Source organism: Cupressus sempervirens, chromosome 5 (assembly GCF_028749045.1).
Source record: "Cupressus sempervirens isolate cs-2001-9-10 chromosome 5, ASM2874904v1, whole genome shotgun sequence".
In the NCBI taxonomy this organism is placed as follows: Eukaryota; Viridiplantae; Streptophyta; class Pinopsida; order Cupressales; family Cupressaceae; genus Cupressus; species Cupressus sempervirens.
The window spans coordinates 841,165,523-841,192,382 of NC_143122.1; the positions used below are offsets into that span (position 1 = coordinate 841,165,523).

General features: G+C 37.7%; 1 protein-coding gene across 5 annotated transcripts in view; it reads right to left on the bottom strand.

The window, feature by feature from the left end:
- Positions 1 to 1,519: 1,519 nt before the first annotated feature.
- LOC149558494 (uncharacterized) overlaps positions 1,520 to 26,860 on the bottom strand; it is a 107,876-nt gene continuing 82,535 nt past the window's right edge. For all 5 annotated transcript variants that reach the window (XM_089832720.1, XM_089832719.1, XM_089832722.1 and 2 more), the window contains 3 exons: positions 2,527 to 2,752; positions 2,156 to 2,406; positions 1,520 to 2,039 (listed from right to left, as the gene is read on the bottom strand). In XM_089832720.1, coding sequence (XP_089688846.1) covers positions 2,201 to 2,406; positions 2,527 to 2,752 — 432 coding nt within the window. In that variant the 3' untranslated portion in view covers positions 1,520 to 2,039; positions 2,156 to 2,200. The remainder of the gene's footprint in view (positions 2,040 to 2,155; positions 2,407 to 2,526; positions 2,753 to 26,860) is intronic.

The window sequence follows — 26,860 nt, forward strand, 5'->3', positions numbered from 1 at the left end:
TGTTAACTTTTATCCTTTCAGGTTCAATTTGACAATCATCTAAAGGTCAAAATTTTTAATTTAATTATAAACATAATATACTTTTTAAAATAATTTAATAAACATCACATAAATTATTTGATAAAATTATAATGTTTGGAGATATAAAAATTCATCAATTTTTCTTTACAAATTATAATAAAAAGTTAAATTAGAAAAAAGAAATAGAGATAAAAGAAATATAAGTAGCTTTGGGTGTTGTAAATTAAATTTTAATCATTTTGTAGTGGATATCTATCAGCATTCATTTAGATAGATTTACTTTAAGATATCTATACTCATTAGTTTCATTTTCAAAGTATGAAAATGATGTGCTTCTCAACCCTAATATCAACTTTGAAGTGAGGATCAAATCTCAACACGAGCTTCAAAATAGATTAGCTTTTTAACTATGTTGTACCACTCATTCAAATTTAAGAACAATTTATGATTTATTAATATTAATTTTTAATGTTCAATCATTCTAATAAATTAAATAATACTATAATTTTAATAAAAAGCTTTATTATTAATATTGCATAAATTTAAAACTTTATTATAAAAAAAATTGATGGGTAAGAGGCCAAAACCAAGATTAATTATTGTGTTTATTATTATTTGTTAAGCGTGAGTAGATTCAAACCCAAAACCTCTTCAATAAGAGGCTCACAATTTACCGTTGTGTTGTAAGCTCTTGCCTAAATATAAAAACTTTATTAATAATATTGTATAAAATATACCAAATATTTTTGTATAACAAAAATATTAGAAACTATATACTATGATTTTAAGATTTTTATTCGTAAATTATAAGATTTTTTTATGATTTTTAGATATCTTAGACCAACACAACCTAAAAAGAATCCCAATCAACAAAGAAAGTATGCAAAAACAATATTCAAACCACAATTGAAAACCTAGCCTACAATTTTCCATCGTTTATATCCACAACATCCTCCATTACATAAAATAAACATCACATTTACATCCAACCTCGTATCCTCCCACCATTTTATCGCACAAAATAAAGCATTGTGCCTAGAGCTTGAATTTAGTGAGCACACAACTTATTTATCACAAAGGGGGCTTTGCAGTATAAAGCGCCGTTTCTTAAGTTGCAAATTTACACCGACTAGATTAAAAAATATAGCTGAACGAAAACAACCCCTTAGTCCACAAGTACTCTTGAGCTGGGCTAGAATTTGTTTAATAATTGCATGTACAACTCCTAGCTATTGCCCCAGTTTTTTTCTTGTTATTGAACACAATTTTCTAATAAAAAAACTTCTTGCTATAAGGTGTCCAATTGGCATCAGATAATGCTTTGTGGGTCTCTCTGCCTTGTGCTTCTAAAGATGGTGGCTGTTTCTTATTTAGAAGCTGCCCATTTGCAATATATTTATGGCGTCACAGTAGCATTTTTAAATTGTAATGGTGTTATACGTTTTAAGTCTCACTTGACCCATTTGTGGGTCACCTATGAACGCTTTGGACCATCAAGTTTTATTGCAATTTCAACTATGATTATCAAGTTTCCATCTCTGGAAGTAGAACTATTGATCCTTGTTAATGTGAGGATTTAAAATACAAAGACACAACAAAAAGGAATATTAAATGACCATCAGAACTCGTGGTCTTCTTTAACATCATTCTTTATCCTCTCCTCTCCCACAAAAACCTCTATTTAATCCTTCCAGAAGAAAAATTTGAGTACTAACTTAAGTCCTGGATTGTCCCAACTTAAGAAAGCTATCTATATATATTTCCAGCTAGACTTTCCACCCTCTACCAACCTGCATGTTCATCGCACATAAAAGGGAATTCTTTGCTTTGCAAGATGCACATCTTTGGCATGTTTGTACCTATTCCTAACTAGAGTCCAAAACAAATTTACCATGCCAATCGCAAATAATGAAATTTTTTATCATGCTCCGCATCACTTGTACTCTGTTTTGATTTGACGACATTCATTTCTTCAATAGCTGTGTCTACATCTGTGTCCCTTTTCATTTGAGAAAATTCTATTCCAGAACAAATATTATCATATTAGATATGGAAACACGAGAAGCAGACATATCTTGATTTAGAGCTTGACAGCCCAAAATATTTTGAATAGCAGCTTGAGAAACAAAATCACCTGAAATGTGATGGTCACAGTTTAGTATCATGACGAATTTTTTTATCATGCTCCAGCATCACTTGTACTCTGTTGTGATTTGACAGCATTCATTTCTTCAATAGCTGTGTCTACATCTGTGTCCCTTTTTATTTGAGAAAATTCTAGTTCAGAACAAATATTAGATCTGGAAACAGGAGAACCAGACATATCTTGATTTAGAGCTTGACAACCCAAAATATTTTGAGTAGCAGCTTGAGAAGCAGAATCACCTGAAATATGATGGTCACAGTTTAATATCATGATTTATATGTTGGTGCGAAGATAACAACCTATTATCAAGAAATCGAATTATATATATATATATGGACAAACAGTCTCTCATAACTCACAAGCCTGTGATTGAAGTGCTGCCAATGCTTTTCGAGCAGCCTTGGATGCTGCTTCCTTTTTACTATTTGCAATACCCCCAGTGTAGGAAACACCAGAAACTTGAACAGTTGATATAAAAATTGGGCAATGCACCTCTCCGGACATTGAAAATGTATAAACAGGAAGTGCCAGGTTCAGTTTTTGAGTATACTCTTGCAGAAGATTCTTGTATAGCCCTTGTACATGCTACAATGGTAGAAATAATATCAGGTCAATACTCTTACGCATTTCACTGTATGCAAAACAAATGAGATCAAAATTGCAATTACATATAATGAATGCAACATGAAGTAGACTATAACTAGAACAAATAGAATCAAAGCCACCATCACGGTGGACTGAACATATATCAATTCCTTAAAAATGAGTTTACAATACTCACTATTCTTTACAACTTAACTACATTCATTACCCCTTATATGATACATGCCATTTGACATTGTGTGAGGTTATTTTATGAGAACCAAAGGAAAAAACATGTCATATTTCATGAGACTAATAAGAGATGATCTCAACGGCATAATAGACAGTTAGAACCTGCACAAATACAAAGGAAGAAAGAATCCAAGAGCTGCAACAATGGGAAATCTAAAAGTTGAGAATGGAAACTGCTTGAACCATAGATGGAAAAAACTGCTTACAGTTTCATGAGTGGAAAATAGAAATGAACTACTACCCAATAACTCACAGTCAAGTTTTTGGCAAGTACTGGCCTGAAAGGTCATGTGGACTGTAGATAATCACAATAGCTCATGAAATATGTGCATCAATTCAGCAAGCTGCGCGCACACATAGTCTGCCTTCAAATACAGTGAAAAGAAAGAAAAAAAACTCATCTTTAATGAAATTCACTTGTGTACTCGACTGCTTGAATTCATTGTATTAATTTGAGGTTAATTTAAGGTTGTTCCAAGTCATCTTTGAATGATTTGGAAAAGTTGTTTACTGGATTTGAAAAGTAACACACTTCTTTTTGTTTTTAGTTCTCTTTTTTCAATTTTATTGTTTCTTAGCACTTCTAAGATTTCAATCTTTCACTGCTTTTATTACATTTTTAATTTCTGTTTCTTCTTTCCATTGGAGAGGGTTTATAAATTTTTAAGCTAAAAATTGATTGTTTTAATATCAGTGTAACACGCGCACTGGGGACGTAGTGACGGGTTTCTGGGACAGAGAAGAAAAGGGCTTCAATTTCAATTTCGGGATGGTAGGGAGGTGGATGTAAGATACTACACATATAGTTATTCAAATGCTAGTTATGAAGAATGATGTATAAAAATAGGATAAGAACCAATAAATTATATTACCAAATACTTCAATATAGTAGAATTGTGACATGAATATAAAAAAATATCATAAAGATTATTACAATAAGTAGCAGGATATCAAAACAAGTACAAAATCATGAACTTACATTCATAAATATGCATGTGTAGTGTGTGCATGTGCGCGTATCAGGGACCTTTACACTAGCCAGTACACCCCCTTTCTATCACAAGTGTTGCAGCTGCAACGTTTGCTTGAGGGGAATCCCCAGTGGCAAGATGGTAGGGCAAAGGCAGTGGTGGTGGGCCTTGGGAATGCCTAGTTCCCAACGCAGGGACGTCCCCAACCCGGGTGCATAGATGTTATGGGGGTGGGGGGGTGGGGTGGGCTAGTCTTTTGACAAGTTGGATGTGTTGTCATTGACGTCAACATGCAAATTCTTTGATGATAATATGTTTATCATCAAGTATGGATGTTCATTCATATAGATGAATAAAAATTATGTTGTTTCCCAAGTAACAAGGGCTGACTCAAATGAGTTGCACACAAAAGTTACTGATGATTAGGAGTTGCATGCCTAATGGGATGTTGTAGAGGTTGTCTACATGATATATTCAGAATTTTAGATGGTGACATGATAATTTGAGTGAGTTATGGCATCTCAGAGGAAGACTGAACATATCATTGCCTGACAGTGTAATTGAATTACAGAGTTACAAAGTTTGAGTTCGCTCAAGAACATGTGAGAAGATCTTTGGTTGTACAGTTGGGAATGTGTATAGGACAGAGCAATGTATCAACCATTCAAAGGATAACTGATTATGCTAATCCACAAGGTAGATACAAGTATTTTGGTAAAGAAGTTAACAGTGTTTTTGAGAGGACAAGAATGACTAGCAAATTCATAAAAGATGATGAATTTATTTATTTGTTTGAGCTAAAATGATGCCTTAGGATGTTCTAGGGTTATGTGCTTGATGTGTTGGCAATCTACACTATTTACATTGATCAAGGTGACCAAGACAATGAATTTGAAGAAAAGCTTTTGTTCTAGGCCGGCATGCTAAAAGATCATAAAACAGCTTATAAGAGATCACTAAAACATTTTAGGCTTGTTATGATCTTGAGGTGTTTGAGATGGTTCCGAGATATGTTTGGAAAACGTGTAGTGATCCTAATCGATAATTTTATGTAAGAAACCAAACCCGGACAGCAATAGCATGAACCAATCTAACTTAATTTGTGGTTAGAAGTAATGACAAATGGTTTAACCTCAGCATTTTAACTCACCCGCAACATGGCAGAACAACACTGTAATGACATGAATACTCAAAAGGAAACTCAGAAATTGCAGTATGTTTTCAAACGCATTCAATCAAATATTCAGTTACCCTGAATTTCATTCCAGAATGGACTTTGGCAACAATATTAGGAAATGTCTTATACTGGTCTGAACTTAAAGTCTGGGCGTTTTACATAAACAAATGTAAGATAAAATAACAATGGCACCTGGTGATTGCCGTAGGTGTCCTGCTTCTTCACACGATCATGGTTTGGGTCAAGTCTTGCTTGCCAGCCCGATTAGTCAAACTCATGACGGCCTGTGGTTGAGACACTGTTGCTCCCATGGTTATTGCTAGTGCCACTTGGTCTGCAACTCCAGTTATGCTACCCGCAGCCTATCAGACTTTCGCACGTGAATAATGAACTTCTCTACCTCTCCTTCCCTGCGGTGGAAATGCAATACAGGCTTACTCCTCCAACCTCCACATTATCAGTCGGACTGTTATGTCTGAATATCCACGAGGCCAATACAACTGCTGAGCTGATACCAGTAATGTCCTCCAACTCACACCATTGCTGATTTACCCTACGGCCTTCAGTTACTATCAGAAAATCTCTCCCTGTATAAGCTCAATAGATCACTTACTTCCGAGTGTCTTTCCACAGCTACGATGAACCACCATTCAAGCTCCACGTTTGGTCAGGAGTGAAATCTTCAATGAGATGCTGGGGCTACGTCCAGCTTCTCCACTGCCTCAAGGGGTTTCGCCCTCAAGAGCAACCAGTCACATTTAAGCAACCAATGACGTTTTGATAATATTATTTCTCATTGTGCCAATCCCAAGGAGACTCGTCATTTTTATAACCTCAATATTAGGGGAAGTACAAACAATTAGGCAATATGGGATAAAAATCATTTTCGTCTTTTAGTCACTTAAGTTACTTTTGTTATAAAAATGACTTCAAGTCATAAAGTAACTTTATTTATAAAGTGACTTAACTATAGAAAAGCTCCTCAACTTAAATATTTCCCCAAACGAAACCAAATAAATTCTTGTGACTGGCTAGCATCCTCTAGATTAATGCCGTTAGCCTATTCGGATGGAAAGATAGACCAACAAGGTGCCAAAAAGGCCTAGCATGGAGAAGGGTACACTACATTTTACCGCTAGGAGATGGATGTTTTGAGATAAGGTCTTATCCACGTAGTTCTTGTTAAGTATGATGAAAGGTTTGAATTTGTGTGTTGCCCAAAAGATGCTAGATGCCATGAGTTTTTTTATGAGTTTGTCTTTTACATCTACTAAATGCTGAATTGTGTGTATGCATATGGCAGAAAGAGCTACAGTGAACTTCAAGGAGACTGAACCAAGCATAATGAGTTGCTAATTACAGTTCATTTCATGTAACAGAATGTAGTTTGTATCGTATTTGTAAGTGGGACTTCCTTGGGTGGGTGCCTAGGGCAAAGTAACGAGAATCAGAATCGGATCGGAATCGGCAAGGCCGAATTGAATCATGAACTGGCCATGAATTGGAATCTAATCGACCACAAATCAGCAAATTTAAAAAACCCTTGAAATTTAGTAACTTATTTCATAAACCCTTTATCGCTGATTCAATTCACTGATTCACAAGAGATCGTTTGACTTGAATCAAATCGCCGAATCGCATGAATTGTCGTGATTCTCATTACTATGGCCTAGGGTGATTGAGTAGTGTGCTCTAGGTAGTGTTCCTAAATACAAATGCATTCCCTTAATTGTAAAACACTATATTTCTAACATGGTAGTAGACTTATTGTGGGTATCAGGCCCACTGTGGCTTTCACCCTGTTAGATTTAATTGTATGTCTGATAGATAAAACAATTAACACAATAACAAAGTAATTCTTACTTGAATAACTGAGAGCAGCCTGACCTTTATTAATTGCAGATATCGGTGACTGTGGGAGCAAAGTCAACTTCCTTTTACGTATGCTGATGATCAGGGACGGCTTCTTATAAATCTGCAATTTTATATATATAATGGAGAAATGCAATAACACAGAGTGCAGATTGCTGATACAAAATGCCTTGGATTGATATTATATTTTCAGGAATCTGCACAGCATCTATATATACAAATGTAGAGACATGACTCCCAAAGAGCCATGGCTCTACGTGGCCTTTGGCCACGTGAGTCATGTCTCTTCGGGGGACATGATTTGTTACGTGCATTAAATATAATACATCACATAACTTGTCTGCCAGCGGATGATTTACCAAGGAGCCCGATCACATAACAATGTGATATTATATACTTGGCTGCCGATAAGTAAATTGTCGATGATAATTAAAATGCATATGGATATAATCCAAAGCACACACACGCACACACACACACACATATATATATGCATTGGATTTAACAATCAGCAGTGACAACTTAATGTGTTCAACACAAACACAGATTATATATCAGATAACATGAATACTTCTACTGATGCTAAAACATTAACACACCCTATTTCAGTTTCCACTATAAAAATTTGTGTTATGTGGTGTTTGTTGCTTACTGATTTGTGTTTACATGTTTTACTTTATGTGTATCAGTAACAAAGCATAAGTGAATAAGGGTTTAATGCATTAAAGGTTCTATGGTATTCTAGGTTTTGTGTTTTTGGAGCAACTGACTCACCACACCTCGCCAGTTGCTTCTTGTTATTTCCAACAATTGGTATTAGAGCCCAGTCCCTTTAAGAAGCCTAAGAGCTTGAGGGAAAACCAGGGATGGCAGCATACATGGAAAGCCCTGGATTTGATGGAATCAACTATGCATTGTGGAAGAACAGGATGATTGTGCATCTCAAGTACATTAATGAAGACTGTTGGAAGATCACAAAGAACTCTTACACCTCCCTCAAAATTCAACAACTCCAAATGAAATCAGTGATGCCAAGGCAAACTTTAGAGTAAAGGAAGCTGTACTAAGTGCATTGACTGATGTAGAAATAACCAATATCCTGGAATTGGAGACAGCTAAATATGGGAAAAGCTAGAGATTCTTTATGAAGCTAACAATGCTGTAAAGATGACCAAGCTGTAGAGCCTGAAAGGAAAGTATGAAGCTATGAGGATGGGTGAAGACAAAAATATGTCATACTATATTTTGAAAATCAATGTGATAGTGTGTGGTATCAGCTGCACTGGTGGTATACTTGATGAAGATGAAGTTGTTGCAAAAGTTTTGAAATCATTGCCTCCTGCCTACGACAACAAGGTTGCAGCTATCAAAGAAACAAGGACAGTGACAACTGTGACAAGGGAAAAGCTTGTTAGGAAGCTTATAGTTTTTGAACTAAGTGCCCTAGGTGATGCACAACCAAAGAATGAGAAAGCATTCAAGGCCGCAGCAACTCAAAAGAACATTTAAAGACCATATCAAATTGACAACCCTGTGGGATGGATGCATGGATGGGAAAGAGAGCTGAAGGAGATTAAGAAGAAGAAAGAAACCTTGAAATCCTTAATGCAAGGTTTGCAAAAAGAATGTAGTAGAGATCTCCTGCCACAGGTAAGTATAAAGGAAAAATGCTATTTAATTGTTTTGCATGAGGAAAGGCAGGATACTTCACATCTAGATGTCTTAATAGAGTTCCTAAGTGCAAGTATGAGTCTAATCCTAGGGAAAGATGTTATTATGCTGTTGATGATTAAGGTGCTACTGATGGAGGATCTTATGAAGCTGACAACAATGATGAGAGGTTTGCATTTTCTACCATTAAGGAAGATGCAAATCCTATGACTGACATGGAAATGATCCCCAAATTCACCAATGAAGTGAAGGCTCTAACTGCCCAAGTAGTGCAGGAAGATAAATGGGTGATTGACAATGGATGCTCTCAACACATGACTGGTGACCGGAGCAAATTTTTAAGCTATGAGCAATGTGAAGGTGAAGAAGTGAAATGGGGTGACAATTCTGGTGGCAAGACTGAAGGAAGAGGATTTATAACTTTGGATGGAAAAAGTAACATTGATGATGTGGAAGAGACACGGCCTTCTAAGTGTTGGTCAGTTGATGGATGAAGGGTATGGTTTGCATTTCAAAGATGATATGTGCAGGATCCTATATGACCATGGAAAGGAAATTGCTACTGGATCCAAGACAAGAGGTAACCTATTTCTTTTGAAACTTGTCTGATTGCTCAAATAGATGGAAGTTGACCATGGCATAAAAGATTGTGTCAAGTGAACTTTGACAGTATAGTTGCTTTAAGTTCTACATTTGCTGTTAGAGATTTACCCTTGATGAAGATGCCAGCTGGTAGCTTTTGCAACGAATGTCAACTGAGCAAACTAACTAGATTTACTCTTTACACTGAGAAAGGAAACTCCAAGGGATTACTAGATCTAGTTCATGTTGAATTCAGTAGTCCTATAGAGACAAGAAGCTTTGTAAGAGAAAGATATTTCATGCTATTTAGAGATGATTACTCAAGGATGATATGGGCAACCTTTTTGAAGAAGAGACCTGAAGTATGTGAGATATAAAATCTTCAAGGAATTATTGAAATTGATTTGGGTCTAAAGATTAGAAGTTGAGATCAGATACTGGAACTAAGTTCATGTCGAGCCAGCTTAGCTTATTTTGTGAAGTGCATGAAATTAAAATGTGAGTCACTCGCCCTTATAACATCTCAGCAAAATAATATGGGAGAGTGCAAGAACACAACAGTTTTTTGAGACAGCAAAGACCATGTTGGTGGAAAGGAATGTGATTGAAGATAAAACACAATATGCGCAAATGTTTGGATAACAGCTACTGGTGAAGGATATATGATAAGGTAGTAGTTGGATGTACTTAAAGATTTTAAAAAGGCATGTTATAGAAGAAAAAGAGAGCTTGACAAAGTAGTAGAAGCAGAGATGGAAAAGGAAGCAGATATGTATGAGATAGGTCAAGCTGAGTGCAAATGCTGATGACACACCCTTTGTAATTGATGTCAACAGGAGGAGACAGATGTGAAAAACAAGTTAGTAAGTATGAAGATGAGAGGTAGATGAAAGAGCAAATGGATGGGAATCAAATGTCAATAAGAAAGAGGAAAAGAGACAGATGAGAGAAAATGGAAGTATTTTAGAAGTTGTTGCAGAGAAGGAAGAGCAGGTTCATATACTCGCACATAAGAAAGTGGTTTCAGCTGAAAATGACAACAGCATACATCCAAGGGGAAGAAACTGATGGTGAAAAGAGTGTGTAATCAAAGCATGATCTCAAAGGGAGTTATTTAAAGGGAAGTAGTATCAGAACTGAGTCAGAGAGACTCAAAAGATAATAATGTATTTTAGATACTGATTGTTGGAGCTGTTGGTTGCTGATTGCATTACTTATTTTCCCATGTCCATCCAACGATTTGGCAGGTTTAATTGCAGTTATTGGTGTGCATTTAGTCCACCGGACCATAGGAAATGGCCTCAATGTGAGAAACAACCTTGAAAGTTAGAAAAAAAAATATGGTTGTCAGTGCCACATGAATGTGAAGGTGTTCCATGGGATGCCAGAAGTGTAATTTTTGATATACAAGGAAACGTTTCAAATAGATACCAAAGCGAGATCTGTCATTGGGTGGGGAACCCACTGAAGGAGACAAGGTCTGTTTGTTCCAAAGTTCCAAACCCTTCAAATGAATGCAAATCTTATATTGAGGTTGTTGGTGATGGATGTAAGTGTTGATTCTATCATGAACAACCATTCATATGATCCCATTTGGACTACCATATTGAGGAAAAGGGACAGATTCCTAACATACAAGGATGTCAAAATGCATCAAGAAGGGTGTGGTCCATTTGAGCACAAAAGGATGCAATGATGTGAAATGTAATGTCCTCATTTTTTAGTTGCATCTGAGTTGATGGTTTTATCCTTTCAGTGGGTCCTTGTAGGCTGATAGTTGTGATTAGAGGGCCTCTTTTGTGGAGTTATTTGACTCTACAATGGCCGATTGTAGTTTTGGCTCCATCTTGAGGGACCTACATAAGTCAACAGATGATTCCAATGAGGTCAGATGGTTTGCAAAAGTTATATGATGCTTTCATATGTTATTTATGACTTTTGGTTTGGACTCCAAGATTCTTGGAGGGAGCATCTATTTTTTATTAAATCACCCAGTCAGAATAATTCATTATCTTTTATCGTTGCAATCACTCTTGTACAATCGGATATTCGACTCCAATGTTGTTAGGCCATTTTTGCAATTTGGGTGCACTACTAGTTATAATTTAATTATATTTACTCAACGTTGCTATTTTAACTGAAATTGTTTAATGAGCACCTTACTGTTATAGCTCGCTGGAATTGGGATGAAAAGTTTTAAATCATGGGCACATGAAACAGGAACCTTGTGTGTCAAGATACCACTATATAAGTGAAAAAGTTAATTTTGGAGCAATGGGAGAGTTTAATCAATAGAGTGACTATTATTTGTCAACTTTAAATTATAACATAAAGTTGCTTTATGAGAAATGAAGCCTTTGAAGTGAAAAGTGTAAACGTGAAGCCACTATCCTTTGGTGTGAAGGAGAAGTCATACAAATTGAAATATTATAAAAGCAAGCTCTTGGAGATAGATATTCATGCAATGCATTTTTAATATCTTGGTGAATTTGAGGTTTGTGGGTTTGAGCTGAAGAAATTGTAAATTTCTCTCAGTTTTCTTTGCACTTTGAATGTGAAATCCTTGCCCATGAATTGTGTCATTTGCTGCTGTTGATTAGTACTGAATTTGATGATTTGATCCTTATTGGAAGAACTATGAATGCTAGTGTTTGCTTCGGAGATTGGGTTTTGCTGCCGTAGGATCGATTGTATTGGTTGAAGGTTATTTATTTACTAATAAATTAATAATTATCAAGTGAAGGAATGGCTAAGAATTCAGGTGAACAATTGTTGAAGGGAACAAACTATGCCAGCCACTTTACATATATAGCTCACGTGGAACTCTAAGGAAGGGCTGACTTCAGTTATAGAGGAGCAGAGTTTGTCATTTTAGGGCTGCATTTACTTTCTTGCATTTGTTTTTACTGATGGAGAGTCAACGTTATTGATCATGGTTGCTACAAATTGTTAGGGTCTTTCCACACCAAGTGTGGAGTATTGCTAGGTTCCATTATAATTCTGAAAATTAAGTGTGTGCATTATTGCAGTTTTGGCATTGTAAATATTGTAAGCTCTCATATAGTAAATAAAGTTGACATGTTGGTGTAATGTCATAACTGAACAGCTCTAATCAGTTAATTAGATTGCATGCCAAGTGTTTGTAAAATGACAGATAGTTGTAGGTGCACATTTTACATGTAGAATGTCTTATATATGTATTTGAAAAGACCAAAGAAGTTGCATTTGCACCTAGTTTCTCACTAAGTCATTGTCGTATTAATTTCTATGTTCCCCCGAGTTTCCGGGACAGGGACAGCAGGACGGGTTTCCTAGATGGCAAAAAATTTTGCCAATTTTGGGTATGGGGGGGGCGGCAAACAGGGACAGCAAAAGTGACATTTTTGTTTTTTTATTTTTATTTTTTGTGTTATAAAAAATTGGGGATGGATGCAAGTCGCCAATGAAGTCCCCAAGACAAGAACATCCCCTTCCCGAAAACGCTGGCTTTTTTTGGGGGCGAGACGAGTCCCCGGGGAACATAGGTTAATTTGCAAGCATTTGAACATCATTTAAAACCATTTCAAGCAAGCAAATATGATTTGACATATAGAACAGCAAAATAGAGGTTTCATGCAAAGTGTTTGACATTTCTAAATGTAAAGCAATTTGGTACTTCTCAAAGTTAAGAGTTCTTACGATGGTTTTAGAGTGGTTTCCTACCATCTTGCGAGGGAGGCCTTTGCATTCAAGGTGTTGTATTCATCATGGGTGAGACAAGCATGGGTAAGGAAAAGTCAAGGAAATCCATGCAAGGTCTTAGCCCGAGCTTCAGCGTACTATACAACCCTATAGTGGTTCTAGTCAGAATTATAACAGAAAGATATCAGGGCTGCTACAACACCCATAGATTTTAGATTCCTGGTTTATGAAAAAGGAAAAAGAGGTTGTAATAATTTCAATCATGGAAAATAAGTAGAAGAAGCGAAGGCAGCTGTGGGGGTTGGGCCTTTGCTCAGTGGGGCAGCCACCAATTCGTCTTACACACAGAATGAGGGAGGTTTTTCCCAGAGTCATGAGGTTATGCCTGATTGGTTAGAGAACATTTGCATTGAGTGTCAACATTTTCATGAGACAAGAGCTAGTGATCATGGTAATGATGATGACATGGTAGCTGCCATTGATGGAAGTCCTACATCGACAAATAGCATTGGAGTTATTAATGATATAGGATCTGATTTTTATGACAGCAATCCAATGTTTGAGCCTATTGAGGGCGTTGAAAACAGGACAAGCGTGGAGGATGTTGTGGTATCACTATGAGTTGTCTTGCATGATGAAGAGTGTTAGTTTTTGAGGATTGCATGGAAAATACAAATTCTTCTACTTCTGATTTCTATGACAGCAGTGAGACATGTTTACAGCAGCATATGAGATAAGAGTGTACAAGTACAGGATGTTGGTACTCTTGATTTGAGTACTACTGATGTTATCTATAAAGATGACTCATGTTGTGGTGAGTCTAGTTTTGTCACTTCAGACTTTAGTAAATGATTCACGTTGATGATAGGTCCCAGGAATGTGACTCGCAGGGACTTGTAGTTACATGGGGAGTGGAACCATGCAAGGAGATTGATATAGCAACATCTTCTACTTATTTAGTTGATCCATTCGTAGAAGCACCCAGCAGCAGTACCACAGTTGTTGACATGTGTCAAGATGATAACTCACATGATGTTATGTATCAAGAGGAGAGAGATGAAGATAGAACTTCCTATTATAGTGTAGTTTGCATGAGAGTCGGGAAGTTTAGAGACAGTCTGTGGTCAGGCATTTGAGGGTGAGTGATAATCAGATTGCTACAACTATAGAACATTATAACGTTGTCTGTCAGATGGTAGCTACCTATGGATGGGGTACTCTTATGACAAGTGAACATTGTGATAGCAGTCTTTCCCTTGTAGAATTTCATACCCTTCAAGAGGGCATCAAGGTAATGAACCACAAGTATTTGCAGCTATCGGACAACAAAAACTACCTTCTCAAGTGGGTTTGCACTTGTTATGATGCCTTGTTGGGAAAGGAAGAGGAGGTAGTTGAGCTCACTCATGAGCTTGAGGTGACTTTAGAGATATTGGAGAGCACCTAGTTGGCTCCTTCGGAATCGCAGTATTAGTTGGATGAGGTTATCATGGAGTTAAGGAGAGTACAATGTTCACCACCTGCAGATTCAGTACAGACTTCTATAGTGACAGCCGGTGATGACCATACATCCACGGATTGTAGTGATGGATGTACTGGGGATGTGGCTACATCTATCTCAGATTACAGTTGAGATTGGTACAGTGGATGAGTGCATTGAAGAGCCACTTGTTGCACCATGTTCTCCTCGGGTTATTCTATTGACAGGTGATGCAAGAGAGATTTTTTAGAGTCCTTGTGAGGTAGAGTTGGATTTATAAGTGAGTTGTGTGACAGTTCATGCTAGTACTGCCTCTTCTTCACAAGATATATGCAAGAGTATCATCCGGTTGGAAGGTCGATTCTCATGTTGGATTGTTTTCCTCTGGAAACAATCTTGTTATTTCATCCCATAAAATAGATTTTGTTAGATAGTTTGTGGAGCCTCAGAGATTGACTAGTTGAGGGTTTCTAAAGGGAAGGTTGATTCAACCTTGTCTTTTTTTGAGTGCACACATAAATATGTTGAGTAGCTACTTTAGAGAACCAAGTTTGAGGAGAGATGGTATGGGGTTGATGTTAGTACTCATATTCGTGACTTGAGGTTCATCTAAAGGGCTTTGGAGGAACTTAAGTCAAAATGCCTTCATTTGTTTCATGATAGAGTATGTTATTGGGTATGTAGAGAGGCTTGGCAAGGCATCTACCCAATCATTTGTCCAAGGTCAAAGATTGGAATCATCTTTTGATTCGCTCGTTGTCAGTGATGAGCCATTGATAGAGATTGGAGCCTTTTATCATAACCACATAGCGAGGAGTGCTCATCATTTTTCTTTTGATCCACATGTAGAGGACTTGGTTATTCGCCGATGTGGATGGGCTCCGAGATCATACCATACTTTATGAGATGGGAATATGTCGTCTTCAATTGATGGAGTTAGTTGTTACCAGTTGTCAAGAGACTACTTGAAGAGTCAATACATGCATGGCAGTTTAGCATAGGATGGATATCTTGGGTATGGTACGGACACATGTGGGAGTTCTTGTCCCTTTAGTACAATTGGACTTCTTGCTCACGGGGGATTGGTAGAGTGTGTTAATTTTATAAAAGGTAACTCTGATATCATATCAATCTGAATTTGCAGATCGAACAGATCCAATATATGCATGAAATATCCCTAAATGAACAGGCCTATATAATTGGTTATTGTCTTCATTATGATTGGCATCTCCTTGGGGCACTTTTGTTAAAGTCTAAATGCATAAACATAGTTTAATTACTAACTAATTGCCATCCATAAGAGACGTCGATCTTATGAATACAATTTGTATAGGGCCGACCTAGAGAGGGACATGTCCTTTAAAATTTGCAGATCGAACAGATCCAATATATGCATGAAATATCCTTGAATGAATCGGCCTATATAATTGGTTATTGTCTTCATTATGATCGGCATCTCCTTGGGGCACTTTTGTTAAAGTCTAAATGCATAAACATAGTTAGTTTAATTACTAACTAATTGCCATCCATAAGAGATGCCAATCTTATGAATACAATTTGTATAGGGCCGACCTAGAGAGGGACATCTCCTTTAAAATCTGCAGATCGAATAGATCCAATATATGCATGAAATATCCCTGAATGAACAGGCCTATATAATTGGTTTTATTGTCTTCATTATGATCGGCATCTCCTTGGGGCACTTTTGTTAAGTCTAAATGCATAAACATAGTTTAATTACTAACTAATTGCCATCCATAAGAGACGTTGATCTTATGAATACAATTTGTATAGGGCCTGTAATGACCCTTACTATAAAGGCCACTAAAACCCTCAAACTGGACTTAGGAATTTTGTCAAACAGTTGGCATGTAACCGAATAAGGCTGCAATATTACTAATTGTTGTACAACGAAACCTCAATATATGATGCCAATAATGTATGAACAACAATTCCAGATTATAACACTACCAATCTAAGAGATAGATGACAATATGAAACTCAAATATGAAGTCCAATGCAATTCTGATTTTATGACAGCAAATAGAACTGATTACAATGAGAGACTGTCACAACTATGCACTTCTAATACATCAAGCTCTTGACAATGCAATGTTATGGCATGAACAATAACCCAGTTCAGATTTGGAATGCAAATGACGAAACTTTTACAACAGTTATTAATGACTGGAAATAACTATTTATGCAATGACAGAGCTGACTGTTCTAATCCTTAACATGCAATATTTTGGCAATCAATATTTTGTGCACCTGGAATAGCTCCAATTTTGCCGGATATGATTGCTGGATTAATGCCACACGAAGACCTCACAATCTGCCCCAAACCGACTCACAAAATTGCTGTTGCTGCCCAACTGACAGGGCCGTACAGGTACGGCCTGGTACGGCTGCTAGATAAAAATATTGCAGCGTTTTTTTGTCACTCCAAAAGCAATAAATCTGGGCGCCTAGGGTTGCTGAATAACCCCCTAAAATATGAAATTCATCCGTCAAGCCAATTAGGAGTTATGAGCAAAAATGTGGGTCCAAACCCTGGACTGGTAGTCTGAAAATAATGCACAGCTGTGTCTTCAAACCCTGTTAATCAATCCACAAATGCTAGGGCACAACTGAAACCCTTATTCCAACCAAAGTAAACCCTTATGACTGAATCTCAATGAAGTCCAAATGAGATGGCTGCATTACCAACTCCTCAAATGCAACAATTCAGGTGATATTTCACACCCTCAAAGTCGCCAATCCAAGGGAATGATTCGTTCCCAAAGATCAAATGATAATTTGCAGACCCAAATGTTACAAATTTGCTCCACAATGGAAGAAGTAGAAGAAATCTCAAATCCAAGCATGTCCAAATGAGAGGCCCAGCCCTCTATTTATTCACTTTTCTAAGAAGTTGCTAGAACTTCTAGAAACATCCTTTATAAAATCTCATTATAATGCACTTTTTATAATAAAGTAATTTTATAAAATAAAAAGTGCAACTCAACTTAAAATTATAACATGTAGGCCCCAATAACACATAATAATAAAATATAACCTCTTAAAACTTCTTCAAGAGCAAGATATGACCATCTGATCCGCAGAATTGACTCCCTCTCCACACCATTTGCCTACGAGAGTCTGGAATAGGCAAATCCATGATCAATGCCATGTCGAACTAAAGAGGGGACATTACAGGGCCGACATAAAGAAGGACATGTCCTTTCTAAGAACATTCCCCTTGGGTGTTATATATATATGGGTGTGAATGTGGATAAAGGACACACATCGAAATACAAGTCTGCTCCTTTAGCATTTACTGCCTTATACGATTTATAGCAGAGATAAACATTTTATTGCACAACTATACATCATAGCAAGAACACTTAATATACTGTCCGGTATATATAAGGACCATCTCCAGCAAGAGTAAAGGTATTATATCAGTATTGATTAATCAGAGTTTGCAGAAAACTTACAGAGTGTAGAGGGGGATTTAGTCTATCAGGTGTTGCTAGATATCCTTTCTTTCTGGTGATGGATGGATGCGAACCTCATTTATATTAGGATTTAGGTGGAGGCAGGTTTAGTAGTGCATGTTGGATGGGTCCTGACGGATTGTTTCACTTTCTACTACATGATGGTGGCATGATCATGTTGGCATAGCTGATGTCATGGGTTATTTACCTTGGCTGGCATGGATTCAAGATCTAGAATCTCGACATACTTTATTGGACACCCTTCAATGTGTTGTGGGATCCTTTATGTAGATCAAGCATCCAGCTTGGAATTGTTGGGGAGTTTTGCAGTATGTAAATGGTATGGTTTATTTGAAATTTCATCATTAATTCTCATGTACAAGGTTTGGTTAGATGAATAAATTCAAACCGCAGAGTTTGGACAGATGGATTGTTGTCACTTTTGCGAGGTATTGGTTATTCTGATGCTTTAGCAATTGTGTTTCAGCGTGCGACATTTCCCAATCTTCCTTTGGGCTTCCAGCTCAGTGGAGATTGCCTAGGGACAAGCAATTTCAAGAAGGGCGAATTGTGATGTCCCCATTTTTGAGTTGCACCAAAGCTACTAGTTTTAGCCTATCATTGGGTCCTTGTAGGCTAATACTAGTGATTAGAGGACCTTGTGGTGGTAACTTGGCTCTCCAGTGGCCGATTGTGAGTTTTGTCTCTGTTTTGAGGGATGTACTATTTATAGTAAGTCAATAGATGATTTCAATGAACTTAGATGATTTAAAAGAGTTATATGTTGCTTTCAAATGTTATTTTTGACTTTTGGTTTGGGATTCAATATTCTTGGAAGGGAGCATCTATTTCAGTAAGTCACCCAGCCAGGATCATTCATCATCTTTAACCGTTCGGATCACTCCTATGCTATCAAATTTTTAATTCCAATGTTAGGCCATTTTCGCAAGGTGGGTATGCTACTGGTTAAAATTTAATTATATTTACTAAAATTGTTATTTTGATCGAAATTGTTTAATGAGCACCTTAGTGTTATAGCTCATTGGAATCGGGATGAAAACTTTTAAATCATGGGCACATGAAACAAGAACCTTTTGTGTCAAGATACCACTATATCAATGAAAAGGTAAATTATGGAGCAATGGAGAAGTTCAGTCAATAATAAAGTGACTTTAATATTTGTCAACTTTAAATTATAACATGAAGTTGCTTTATGAGAAATTAAGCCTTTTCAATGAAAAGTGTAAACATGAAGTCACTAGCAGTTCGGTATGAAGAAGCCATTTGAATTGAAATATTATAAAAGCGAGCTCTTGGAGATGGATATTCATTCTATGCATTTTTAATATCTTGGTGAATTTAAGGTTTGAGGGTTTGAGATAAAGAAATTGAAAAAAATTCTCAGTTTTCTTTGTGCTTTGAATGGGAAAGCCTTTCCCATGAATTGTGCCATTTGCTATTGTTTATTAGTACTGAATTTGACAAATCCATCCATATTGGAAGAACTGTGAATACTGGCATTAGGGTCTAAGATTGGGTTTTATTGTTGTAGAATCGATTGTATTGCTTGAAGGTTATTTATTTACTAGTAATTGTCAAGTGAAGGAACGGATAAGAATTCAGGTGAACAATTGTTAATGGCAACGAATTATGGCAACCACTTTGCATATGCAGCTCATGTGTAAGTCTGAGGAAGGGCTGTGTTCAGTTATATAAGAGCAGATTGTCATTTCAAGGCTGTGTTTACTTTCTTGGATTTGTTTTTTCCAATGGAGAGCCAATGTTATCGATCATGCTTGCTGCAAATTGTTAGGGTATTTTAATGCCAAGCTTGGAGTATTGTCAGGTTCCATTATAATTCTGAGAATTGTGTGCATAATTGTTATTTTGGCATTGTAAATATTCCAAACTCTCATTTAGTAAATAAAGTTGGTGTGTTGATAAGTCATAACTGAACTGCTCTATCAGTTAATTAGATTACATGCCAAGTGTTTGTAAAAATGACGGTTAGATTGCATGCCAAGTGTTTGTGAAAATGACAGTTGTAGGTGCACAATTTAAATCTAGAATTTCTTATATATGCATTTGAAAAGACCAAAGAAGTTGTATTTGTGCCTAGTTTCTCACCAAGTCATTGTAGTGTTAATTTGCAAGCATTTGAACATCATCCAAAACCATTTCAAGCAAGCAAATACAATCTGAAATAAAGGAAAGTGAGATAGAAGTTCATGCAAAGTGTTTGACAAAATGTCAAAAATCTGAAAATAAAGCAATTTGGTGTTTCTCAAAGTTAGACCCTGTTGGGGTTCTTACATGAACAGTATTGTACTACGGAAAACTTATGACAATGATAACTTCTTCCTTTTCCAGCAGCCAATTAGCACATACTATGAACAAGACTTTTATTATGGGCATCCACACTCACTTCCCATCACACTTTCAAATATAATATTCTCAATCGTGATTGTGATTTTTTTTATCGTTTTCCCTTTGCTTTTTATCATCTTCCTTATTTCCTTTTTGGCTTCCAGTGCCACAGGTTTCTTCTCTTTGGACTCGATAATGTTTCCTCTGCTAGGATTCCCTATGCTTAATTTCACCATTGTACGTTGATGAGTCGATCCCCAGAGCTCTTGCACTGTTTGTATATGCCACTTGTACCAACTATCCTTCTACAAAGATTGCTTGTAACCAATTTCCACGTGTAGTTCCACAAACTATACAGATTGTACAAAATTTTGGACCTTCGTATCCCCTTGTACAACTATCTTATGTCCTTCCTCCCCTGGTACGGATTTCTCACATGCTCTGGTTTTGCCGTACAGAATCAACTCCCATGTACTGCTATCGTACGAATGTGTTTCAATGTCATACAGAATTGGTTTATATGCACCCCTGCCGTACGGCCTCATGTACGGATGCTCGTACAAGTGTGGGTTGTAATTGTCATACGCTGGACCGTACATTGGGCTACCATATGCAAGTTTTTCATACGGCGGTGCTCCTCTATGTTGTTCCGCTGTACGAGTTCTTCTAATCTCCCTGATGTCAATACGGCTATTTTCCCGACTACTCCGTCCACCCTTCCCTCCTGCTATATGACTATCCATACAACCCTTCAGCTGCATCTTCTTGTCCTTCTCTGTCAATTCCATCTCTGGCAATTATAGTGATGTGTTGTGACTCCGTCTTTTTATAAGGACTTGGTTTAATTTGGTCACTTTCACTTTTTGTTTTTTGTCTTTTTTCCTCTTCTATATTTATAAAATAGGTACTTTCCAATTTATTTATTTTCTCATATGCTTTTAACTTAGACCCATTTACAAGGTCTTTGATAGGTTTGTTATCCAACGTAGATAGCTTTATTGCTCCATTCTCCTTTATTTCTGATATTCTAAATGGTCCTAGCCATCGGACTTTAAATTTTCCTGGTTTTATTTCATTTTACCCATTGTATCTTAGTACCAATTGTCCTTGTTTAAAATCCATTTTCTTTAGATGCTTGTCATGCCAAAATTTTCGCCTTTGTTGAGCCACCTCTGTACTCCATTAAGTAAATGTCCTCCTTTCATCTTGTTTGAGTAAAGTACATAGTCTTTCCTTGAGGCTCTCCTCATCCCCCAACCTGTTTTCGACTATCACCCGTAAGCTTGGTACTACATGTTCCATTGGTACCACGGCCTCTTGTTCGTACATGAGGTAAAAGGGGGTATGTCCAATAATGGCCTCATACGTAGTCCTATATGCCTAGACCACTGCCGAGATTCATTCTTCCCAATCCTGCCCTTCTACTCCACAAGTTGTATATAGGATTGCCACTATTACTTTGTTCGCGGCCTTTGCTTGGCCATTTGCTCTTGGATAATAAGGACTGGAGAAAGAATGAAAAATTTTATACTCTCTTGTCATCCTCCTGATGGTATGATTGACGAAATGTATTCCTCTGTCACTTGTTAGTTGGAGTGGAATCCCAAATTTGGTGCCTATTTGTTCATACAAAAATTTGGTCGTGCTGAGAGCTATGTTCTCTAGAAGAGCTCGTACTTTGGCCCATTTCGTTAAGTACTCTATTGCCACCACTAGGTACTTACACCGATGACGTTTTCTTACCGATAAGGGTCCTACAAAATCTAGTCCCCACCGTTCAAATAATTATTGTGGTTTGGAAGGAAATAATGGCATGAGATCTCTTTTGAGTGGCCTTCCTGCTCTTTGACAAGTGTCACAACTCAATACCCATTCCCTCACATCTGCGAACAATGTCGGCCACCATAGTCCTCCAAGAAGTACCTTCCTCACCGTAGTATTTGGTCCCATGTGACCTCCTGCTAGTCCTTCATGGGCCTCACTTAAAACCCCTGGAATTTCTTCCTCCATTACACATCGCCTTAGTATTCCGTCCGGTCCCATTTTGTACAATAACCCTTCAATTAGCTAGAATGTGCTACTTTTTAAGGCTATTTTTCTCCTTTCTACTATAGGCATTTCCTTTGGAAAGGTGGTTGTTGATAAGAAGTGTCCAATTTTTTTGTACCATTGAGGTAACACTGCAATTTGAAATAAGTGTGCATCTGGAAAATCCTCACACACCCCACTACCCACAGCTTCCCCTGACTTGATCCTTGACAATTGATTAGCAATCACATGAGATTTTCCCAGCCTCACTATAATTTTAAATGTAGATTCTTGCAGTAGAATTAGCCATCTACTTACTCTCCCTTGAATCACCGGTTTATTCACTAAGTACATCAGTGCTTGGTGGTCAACAAAGAATGTAAAGGTATAGCTAGTAAGTAATGTCTGAATTTCTGCACTGCATACACCATACCTAATGCTTCCTGCTCCGTGGTACTGTAGTTATGCTATGCTTTAGATAGGAGCTTGCTTGCAAAATATACAGGATGATCTAGCCCTTCCTTCCCTATTTGTGCCAAGGTGGCACCTATTGCATAATTGGAGGCGTCTACATGGACACGGAATTCTTTGTCCCAGTCGGAATATATGAGAATAGGGGCCCCGACTAATCTTTTCTTCAGTTCTTGGAAGGTTTCCTGCTCTTCCTTCCACCCAAACCGCTCGCCTTTCCTCGTTAATCTTTCTAGTGGCATTGATACTTTGGCAAATCCTTTTATAAATCTTTTCTAGTATCCTACATGACCCAGGAATGACTTGATACCTGTTACATTGGACGGCGCATCCATTTCCAAAATCACCTTGATCTTATCAGGATCTATCTTCAATTCTTCTTTGCACACAATATGCCCCAGCAGTCTCCCGTGTGGAACCATGAACTTGCATTATTTTGGTTGAGAGCTAATCTTGCTCTTCAACATTTATTCATGAATTCTCCAAAAAATTTGAGGTGTTGCTCCTGCCCACTGTAAACCAACCAGTCATCTAAGAATGCTTTGAAATTCCCCACAAACATTCCATCGAAAATATGTAATATGATCCTCTAGAACGTAGTCGGTGCATTGCATAGTCCGAAGGGCATCCTATTATAGGCATATACCCCATCTTCAACCATAAATGTAGTTTTTAGCTTATCTTCTTCCATAATACTAATTTGATTATATCCTGAAAATCCGTCCATGAAGGAATACACCTCATGACCGGCTACCTCCTCTAAAATGCTATCAGTAAACAAAATGTGAAATGGGTCTTTTATTGTTACTGTGTTCAAACATCTAAAATCCACTCATCCGAATTTGAGCGCCAGCCTTCTTGAGTGATATGACTATAGGAGATACCCATTCACTCATTTGTACTTTGAATATTATCCCTACTTCTAACATCTTTGTGATTTCTTCCCCGACCCTTTATGCATAATTTTATTCATTCTATAAGGTCTTTTCCATACTAGTCTTGCTTCGAGTACCAATGGAATTCGATGGACACAGTTCCGAAGGTACTCCCTTCAAGTCTTTGTACGTCAAAGCAAAAACATCCTTATACTCCAAGAAAATTTTAAGGGTTGTTTTCAATATTGGGTCCCAATCATCTCCTATCCATATTTCCTTGGGTTGATCTCCTTCTTTGAGGTTCAATGCCTGGAGCTTGTCCTCTTCGTATTACACCTTTTGTTCAAAAATGTGTGCAGGTGTCTTGTTAAGGGTTGCCATCCATTCCTTATACTCTGTGTACCCTTCCAGGTATTGTTCCTCCGATTCAAATTCCTGTACTTCCAGCATATTACATTCTACATGGAAAACTTCATACTCTGCAATCTGCTAGTGAAATAATCCATTAAGGGAACTTGTGTTGTCTTCTAAGCATTCCCCTAATCTAAGTACTCCTTCCTCATCTCATTCCATCCCTCCATACTCTTCTCCTTCGAAGTCTGATGCCAAGTCCTGACTTACTAACTGGTTCTTGAGGTCTATGATGTACTTTCTTCCTTCTGATTCAATAGATAGTGTTTCAAATTCAATAGATAGAATGTTTCGTTTCCAGTTATGGGTAGCTTTTGCTACAACCAGCCATCCCCTTCCTAATAGAGCATCGTATCCTTTCTTCTCTAGAGTGACACCCACAAAATCAATAAAAGATTATTGCATACCAACTATGACTTTTTGTCCCATCAGCATTCCTATAATCTTGATTCCATGTTGGTCCGCTCCCACTAGTTGAAATGTCGAGGGCCAGAGTGTAGGTTTCCCTATTTCCTTTCATGTTTCTTCTGATAAGACATTTACACTAGAACCTCCATCCATAATACTATTTGGGAGTTTGCACCCTAGTATCTCCTTCTCTACTACTGCTAGTGTTCTCCCCATCCCTATGGTGAACAATGTATTGTCTTTTGTGTGTGCTTCTCCCTCCTTTTCTTTCTTTGGGGTTATCCCTTCTGGGTTTGCCCCTTGTGTTAGTGCTACCTACAGTTGGGGTAGTGTTTCTAATAAATCACTTATTTTCACTGGGATAGCAGTTTCCAGTACTTGTCGCACAATATTTGTTACACCCCTATTTGAAATAGGCTTCTCTGGCTTTATCTTTCCTTCTACTCCCATGCTATCTTGAATGTATTTCTTTGTTTCATGAAATCTTTCGGTCTCCGTAGTAGCATCTGAATAGGTTAATTTTCTGGCTTGCATCGTGGTGACTACAAGAATCTCATCTTCTAGATCATCAATGTCTAGCATATTTACTCCCTTTTGTCTTGGGCAATTTGCATCCTCATGGTTGCTTGGCCCACAACATTTACAGAGCATCCCTCCATTTTGTCCTACTCCGCTTTGACAATCTCGTGCAAAGTATTCTCATTCATTACATCTCCTACATTGAATCATCAACCTCCCCTTTGCATCATACAGGAGTGGCCGCTGCAGTGTGTTGTTATTGCTATTATTGTTACTTCCTCTCCTGTTATTTTTGTATCCTCCTAGTGAGGCTTTTGTATTTGTGTTCTCCGGCGGAGTGTAGGGAGGTGTGGATTGCCCCCCTTGGGTCAAGAATACTTGGGCGCTCCTTGTTTTCAAATTATAGGGGCAATATTTAATTGCGTTCCCCAATACCTGACAAATCTCACAAAACACTTTCTTTAGGCATGCTCCTTTAGTATGGCCTTCTTTTTCACACTCAGTACACCAAAGTTCTCTCCCTTCTTTATTTTCTTCCTTACTCCCTACCACTTCCTTCATCAAACGCCTCAAGTCTTTTCTCAAGGCTTGAATGGTTTTGGATTCTTCTTTGCTCTCCTTCGAGCTTTCACTTGAGCTTCCATGCCTTCTTGCCTTGGAAGTTTTACTCTCTCTTTCTATGTCCATGGCATGGGTACATGCATCTGCAAAGGTCGATGGTGGGACTATCTTCATCTTTCTCCTGAGAGACGATGTTAATCCTTCGATGAACCATTGTTTCTTTAGTCCATCTGTTGGCTTGTTATCTAGTTTCCCTATCAGCTCTTTCATTCTTCTGCTATAGGCTTTGACAGATTCACTCTTCCCTTGTCTTGTGTTATAAATCTCCGTTACTATTTCATCATCATCTCTCAGGAGTCTGAATTCTTCCTCGAAGGCTGTGCGGATGTTATTCCATGTGTTTTTCTTTGTTGTCTTCAAATCCATATACCAATCATTAATGTGGCTGGAAAGGCTTTTAACCATTTCGCTGCATCATTTTGTCCATTCGCTTGCCATATTGTTATACATGTTTTACAGTGGCGAGCGGGGTCCTCCGAGCCGTCCGCTGTGAACCTTGGTAATTTTGTTTGTTTATTGCCATTATGTGAACACCTCCCAATGGAACACCTCCTAATGGAATAATTCCCAATGGAACACTTCTTCCCAATGGAACAAATCCCAATGGAACACCTCCTGATGGAGCACTTCCAAATGAAACACTCCCTCCCAATTGGAAGTTCGTTCTCGAGGAGGAACTATTGAAAGTATCCCCTTCTTAACTTTGCTCCAATCAGAAGTCTCTCCCTGCTGGTGTCTCTGGATTTTTGTATCACAACTTCCTTGTTGGTGCCTCTAAGATGACCAAATTGCTATACCTTCAATTGTATGCTCGATTAACCCTTCTTGGATTCTCGTGGAGTCCCCTTGTCCTCCTTTCCAATTACGACATCTCTCCTCTTGCTACTAGACATAGTATCCTCAAGGCAACTTCTTCCTCAATTTTTTCTCCTTGTGCTCGCCTAGGATATATATTTGGAATCAAGGACATGAATCGTTTTAATGTTTGTTTCTCCTTTGGGAATCTTCACATTCTTTGCGCTCCCTCGTCCTCCTTTCTGCAAATTGTTGTAGTATTTGTCTCCTCCTTTTGCTTTGTCTCAGTTCTTTCCTCTTCCACTTGTAACAAATTCCATGCTAGCAGGCAAGGGAACTCTCCCAAGAGATCGCACACTGCTGGTGGCACCGAAAGTTCGCCGCGTACCGTACCTTCAAGGACCATTCTCTCACGGTCTTCCCTTTGTACGTACTAATCGACCGCAACTTC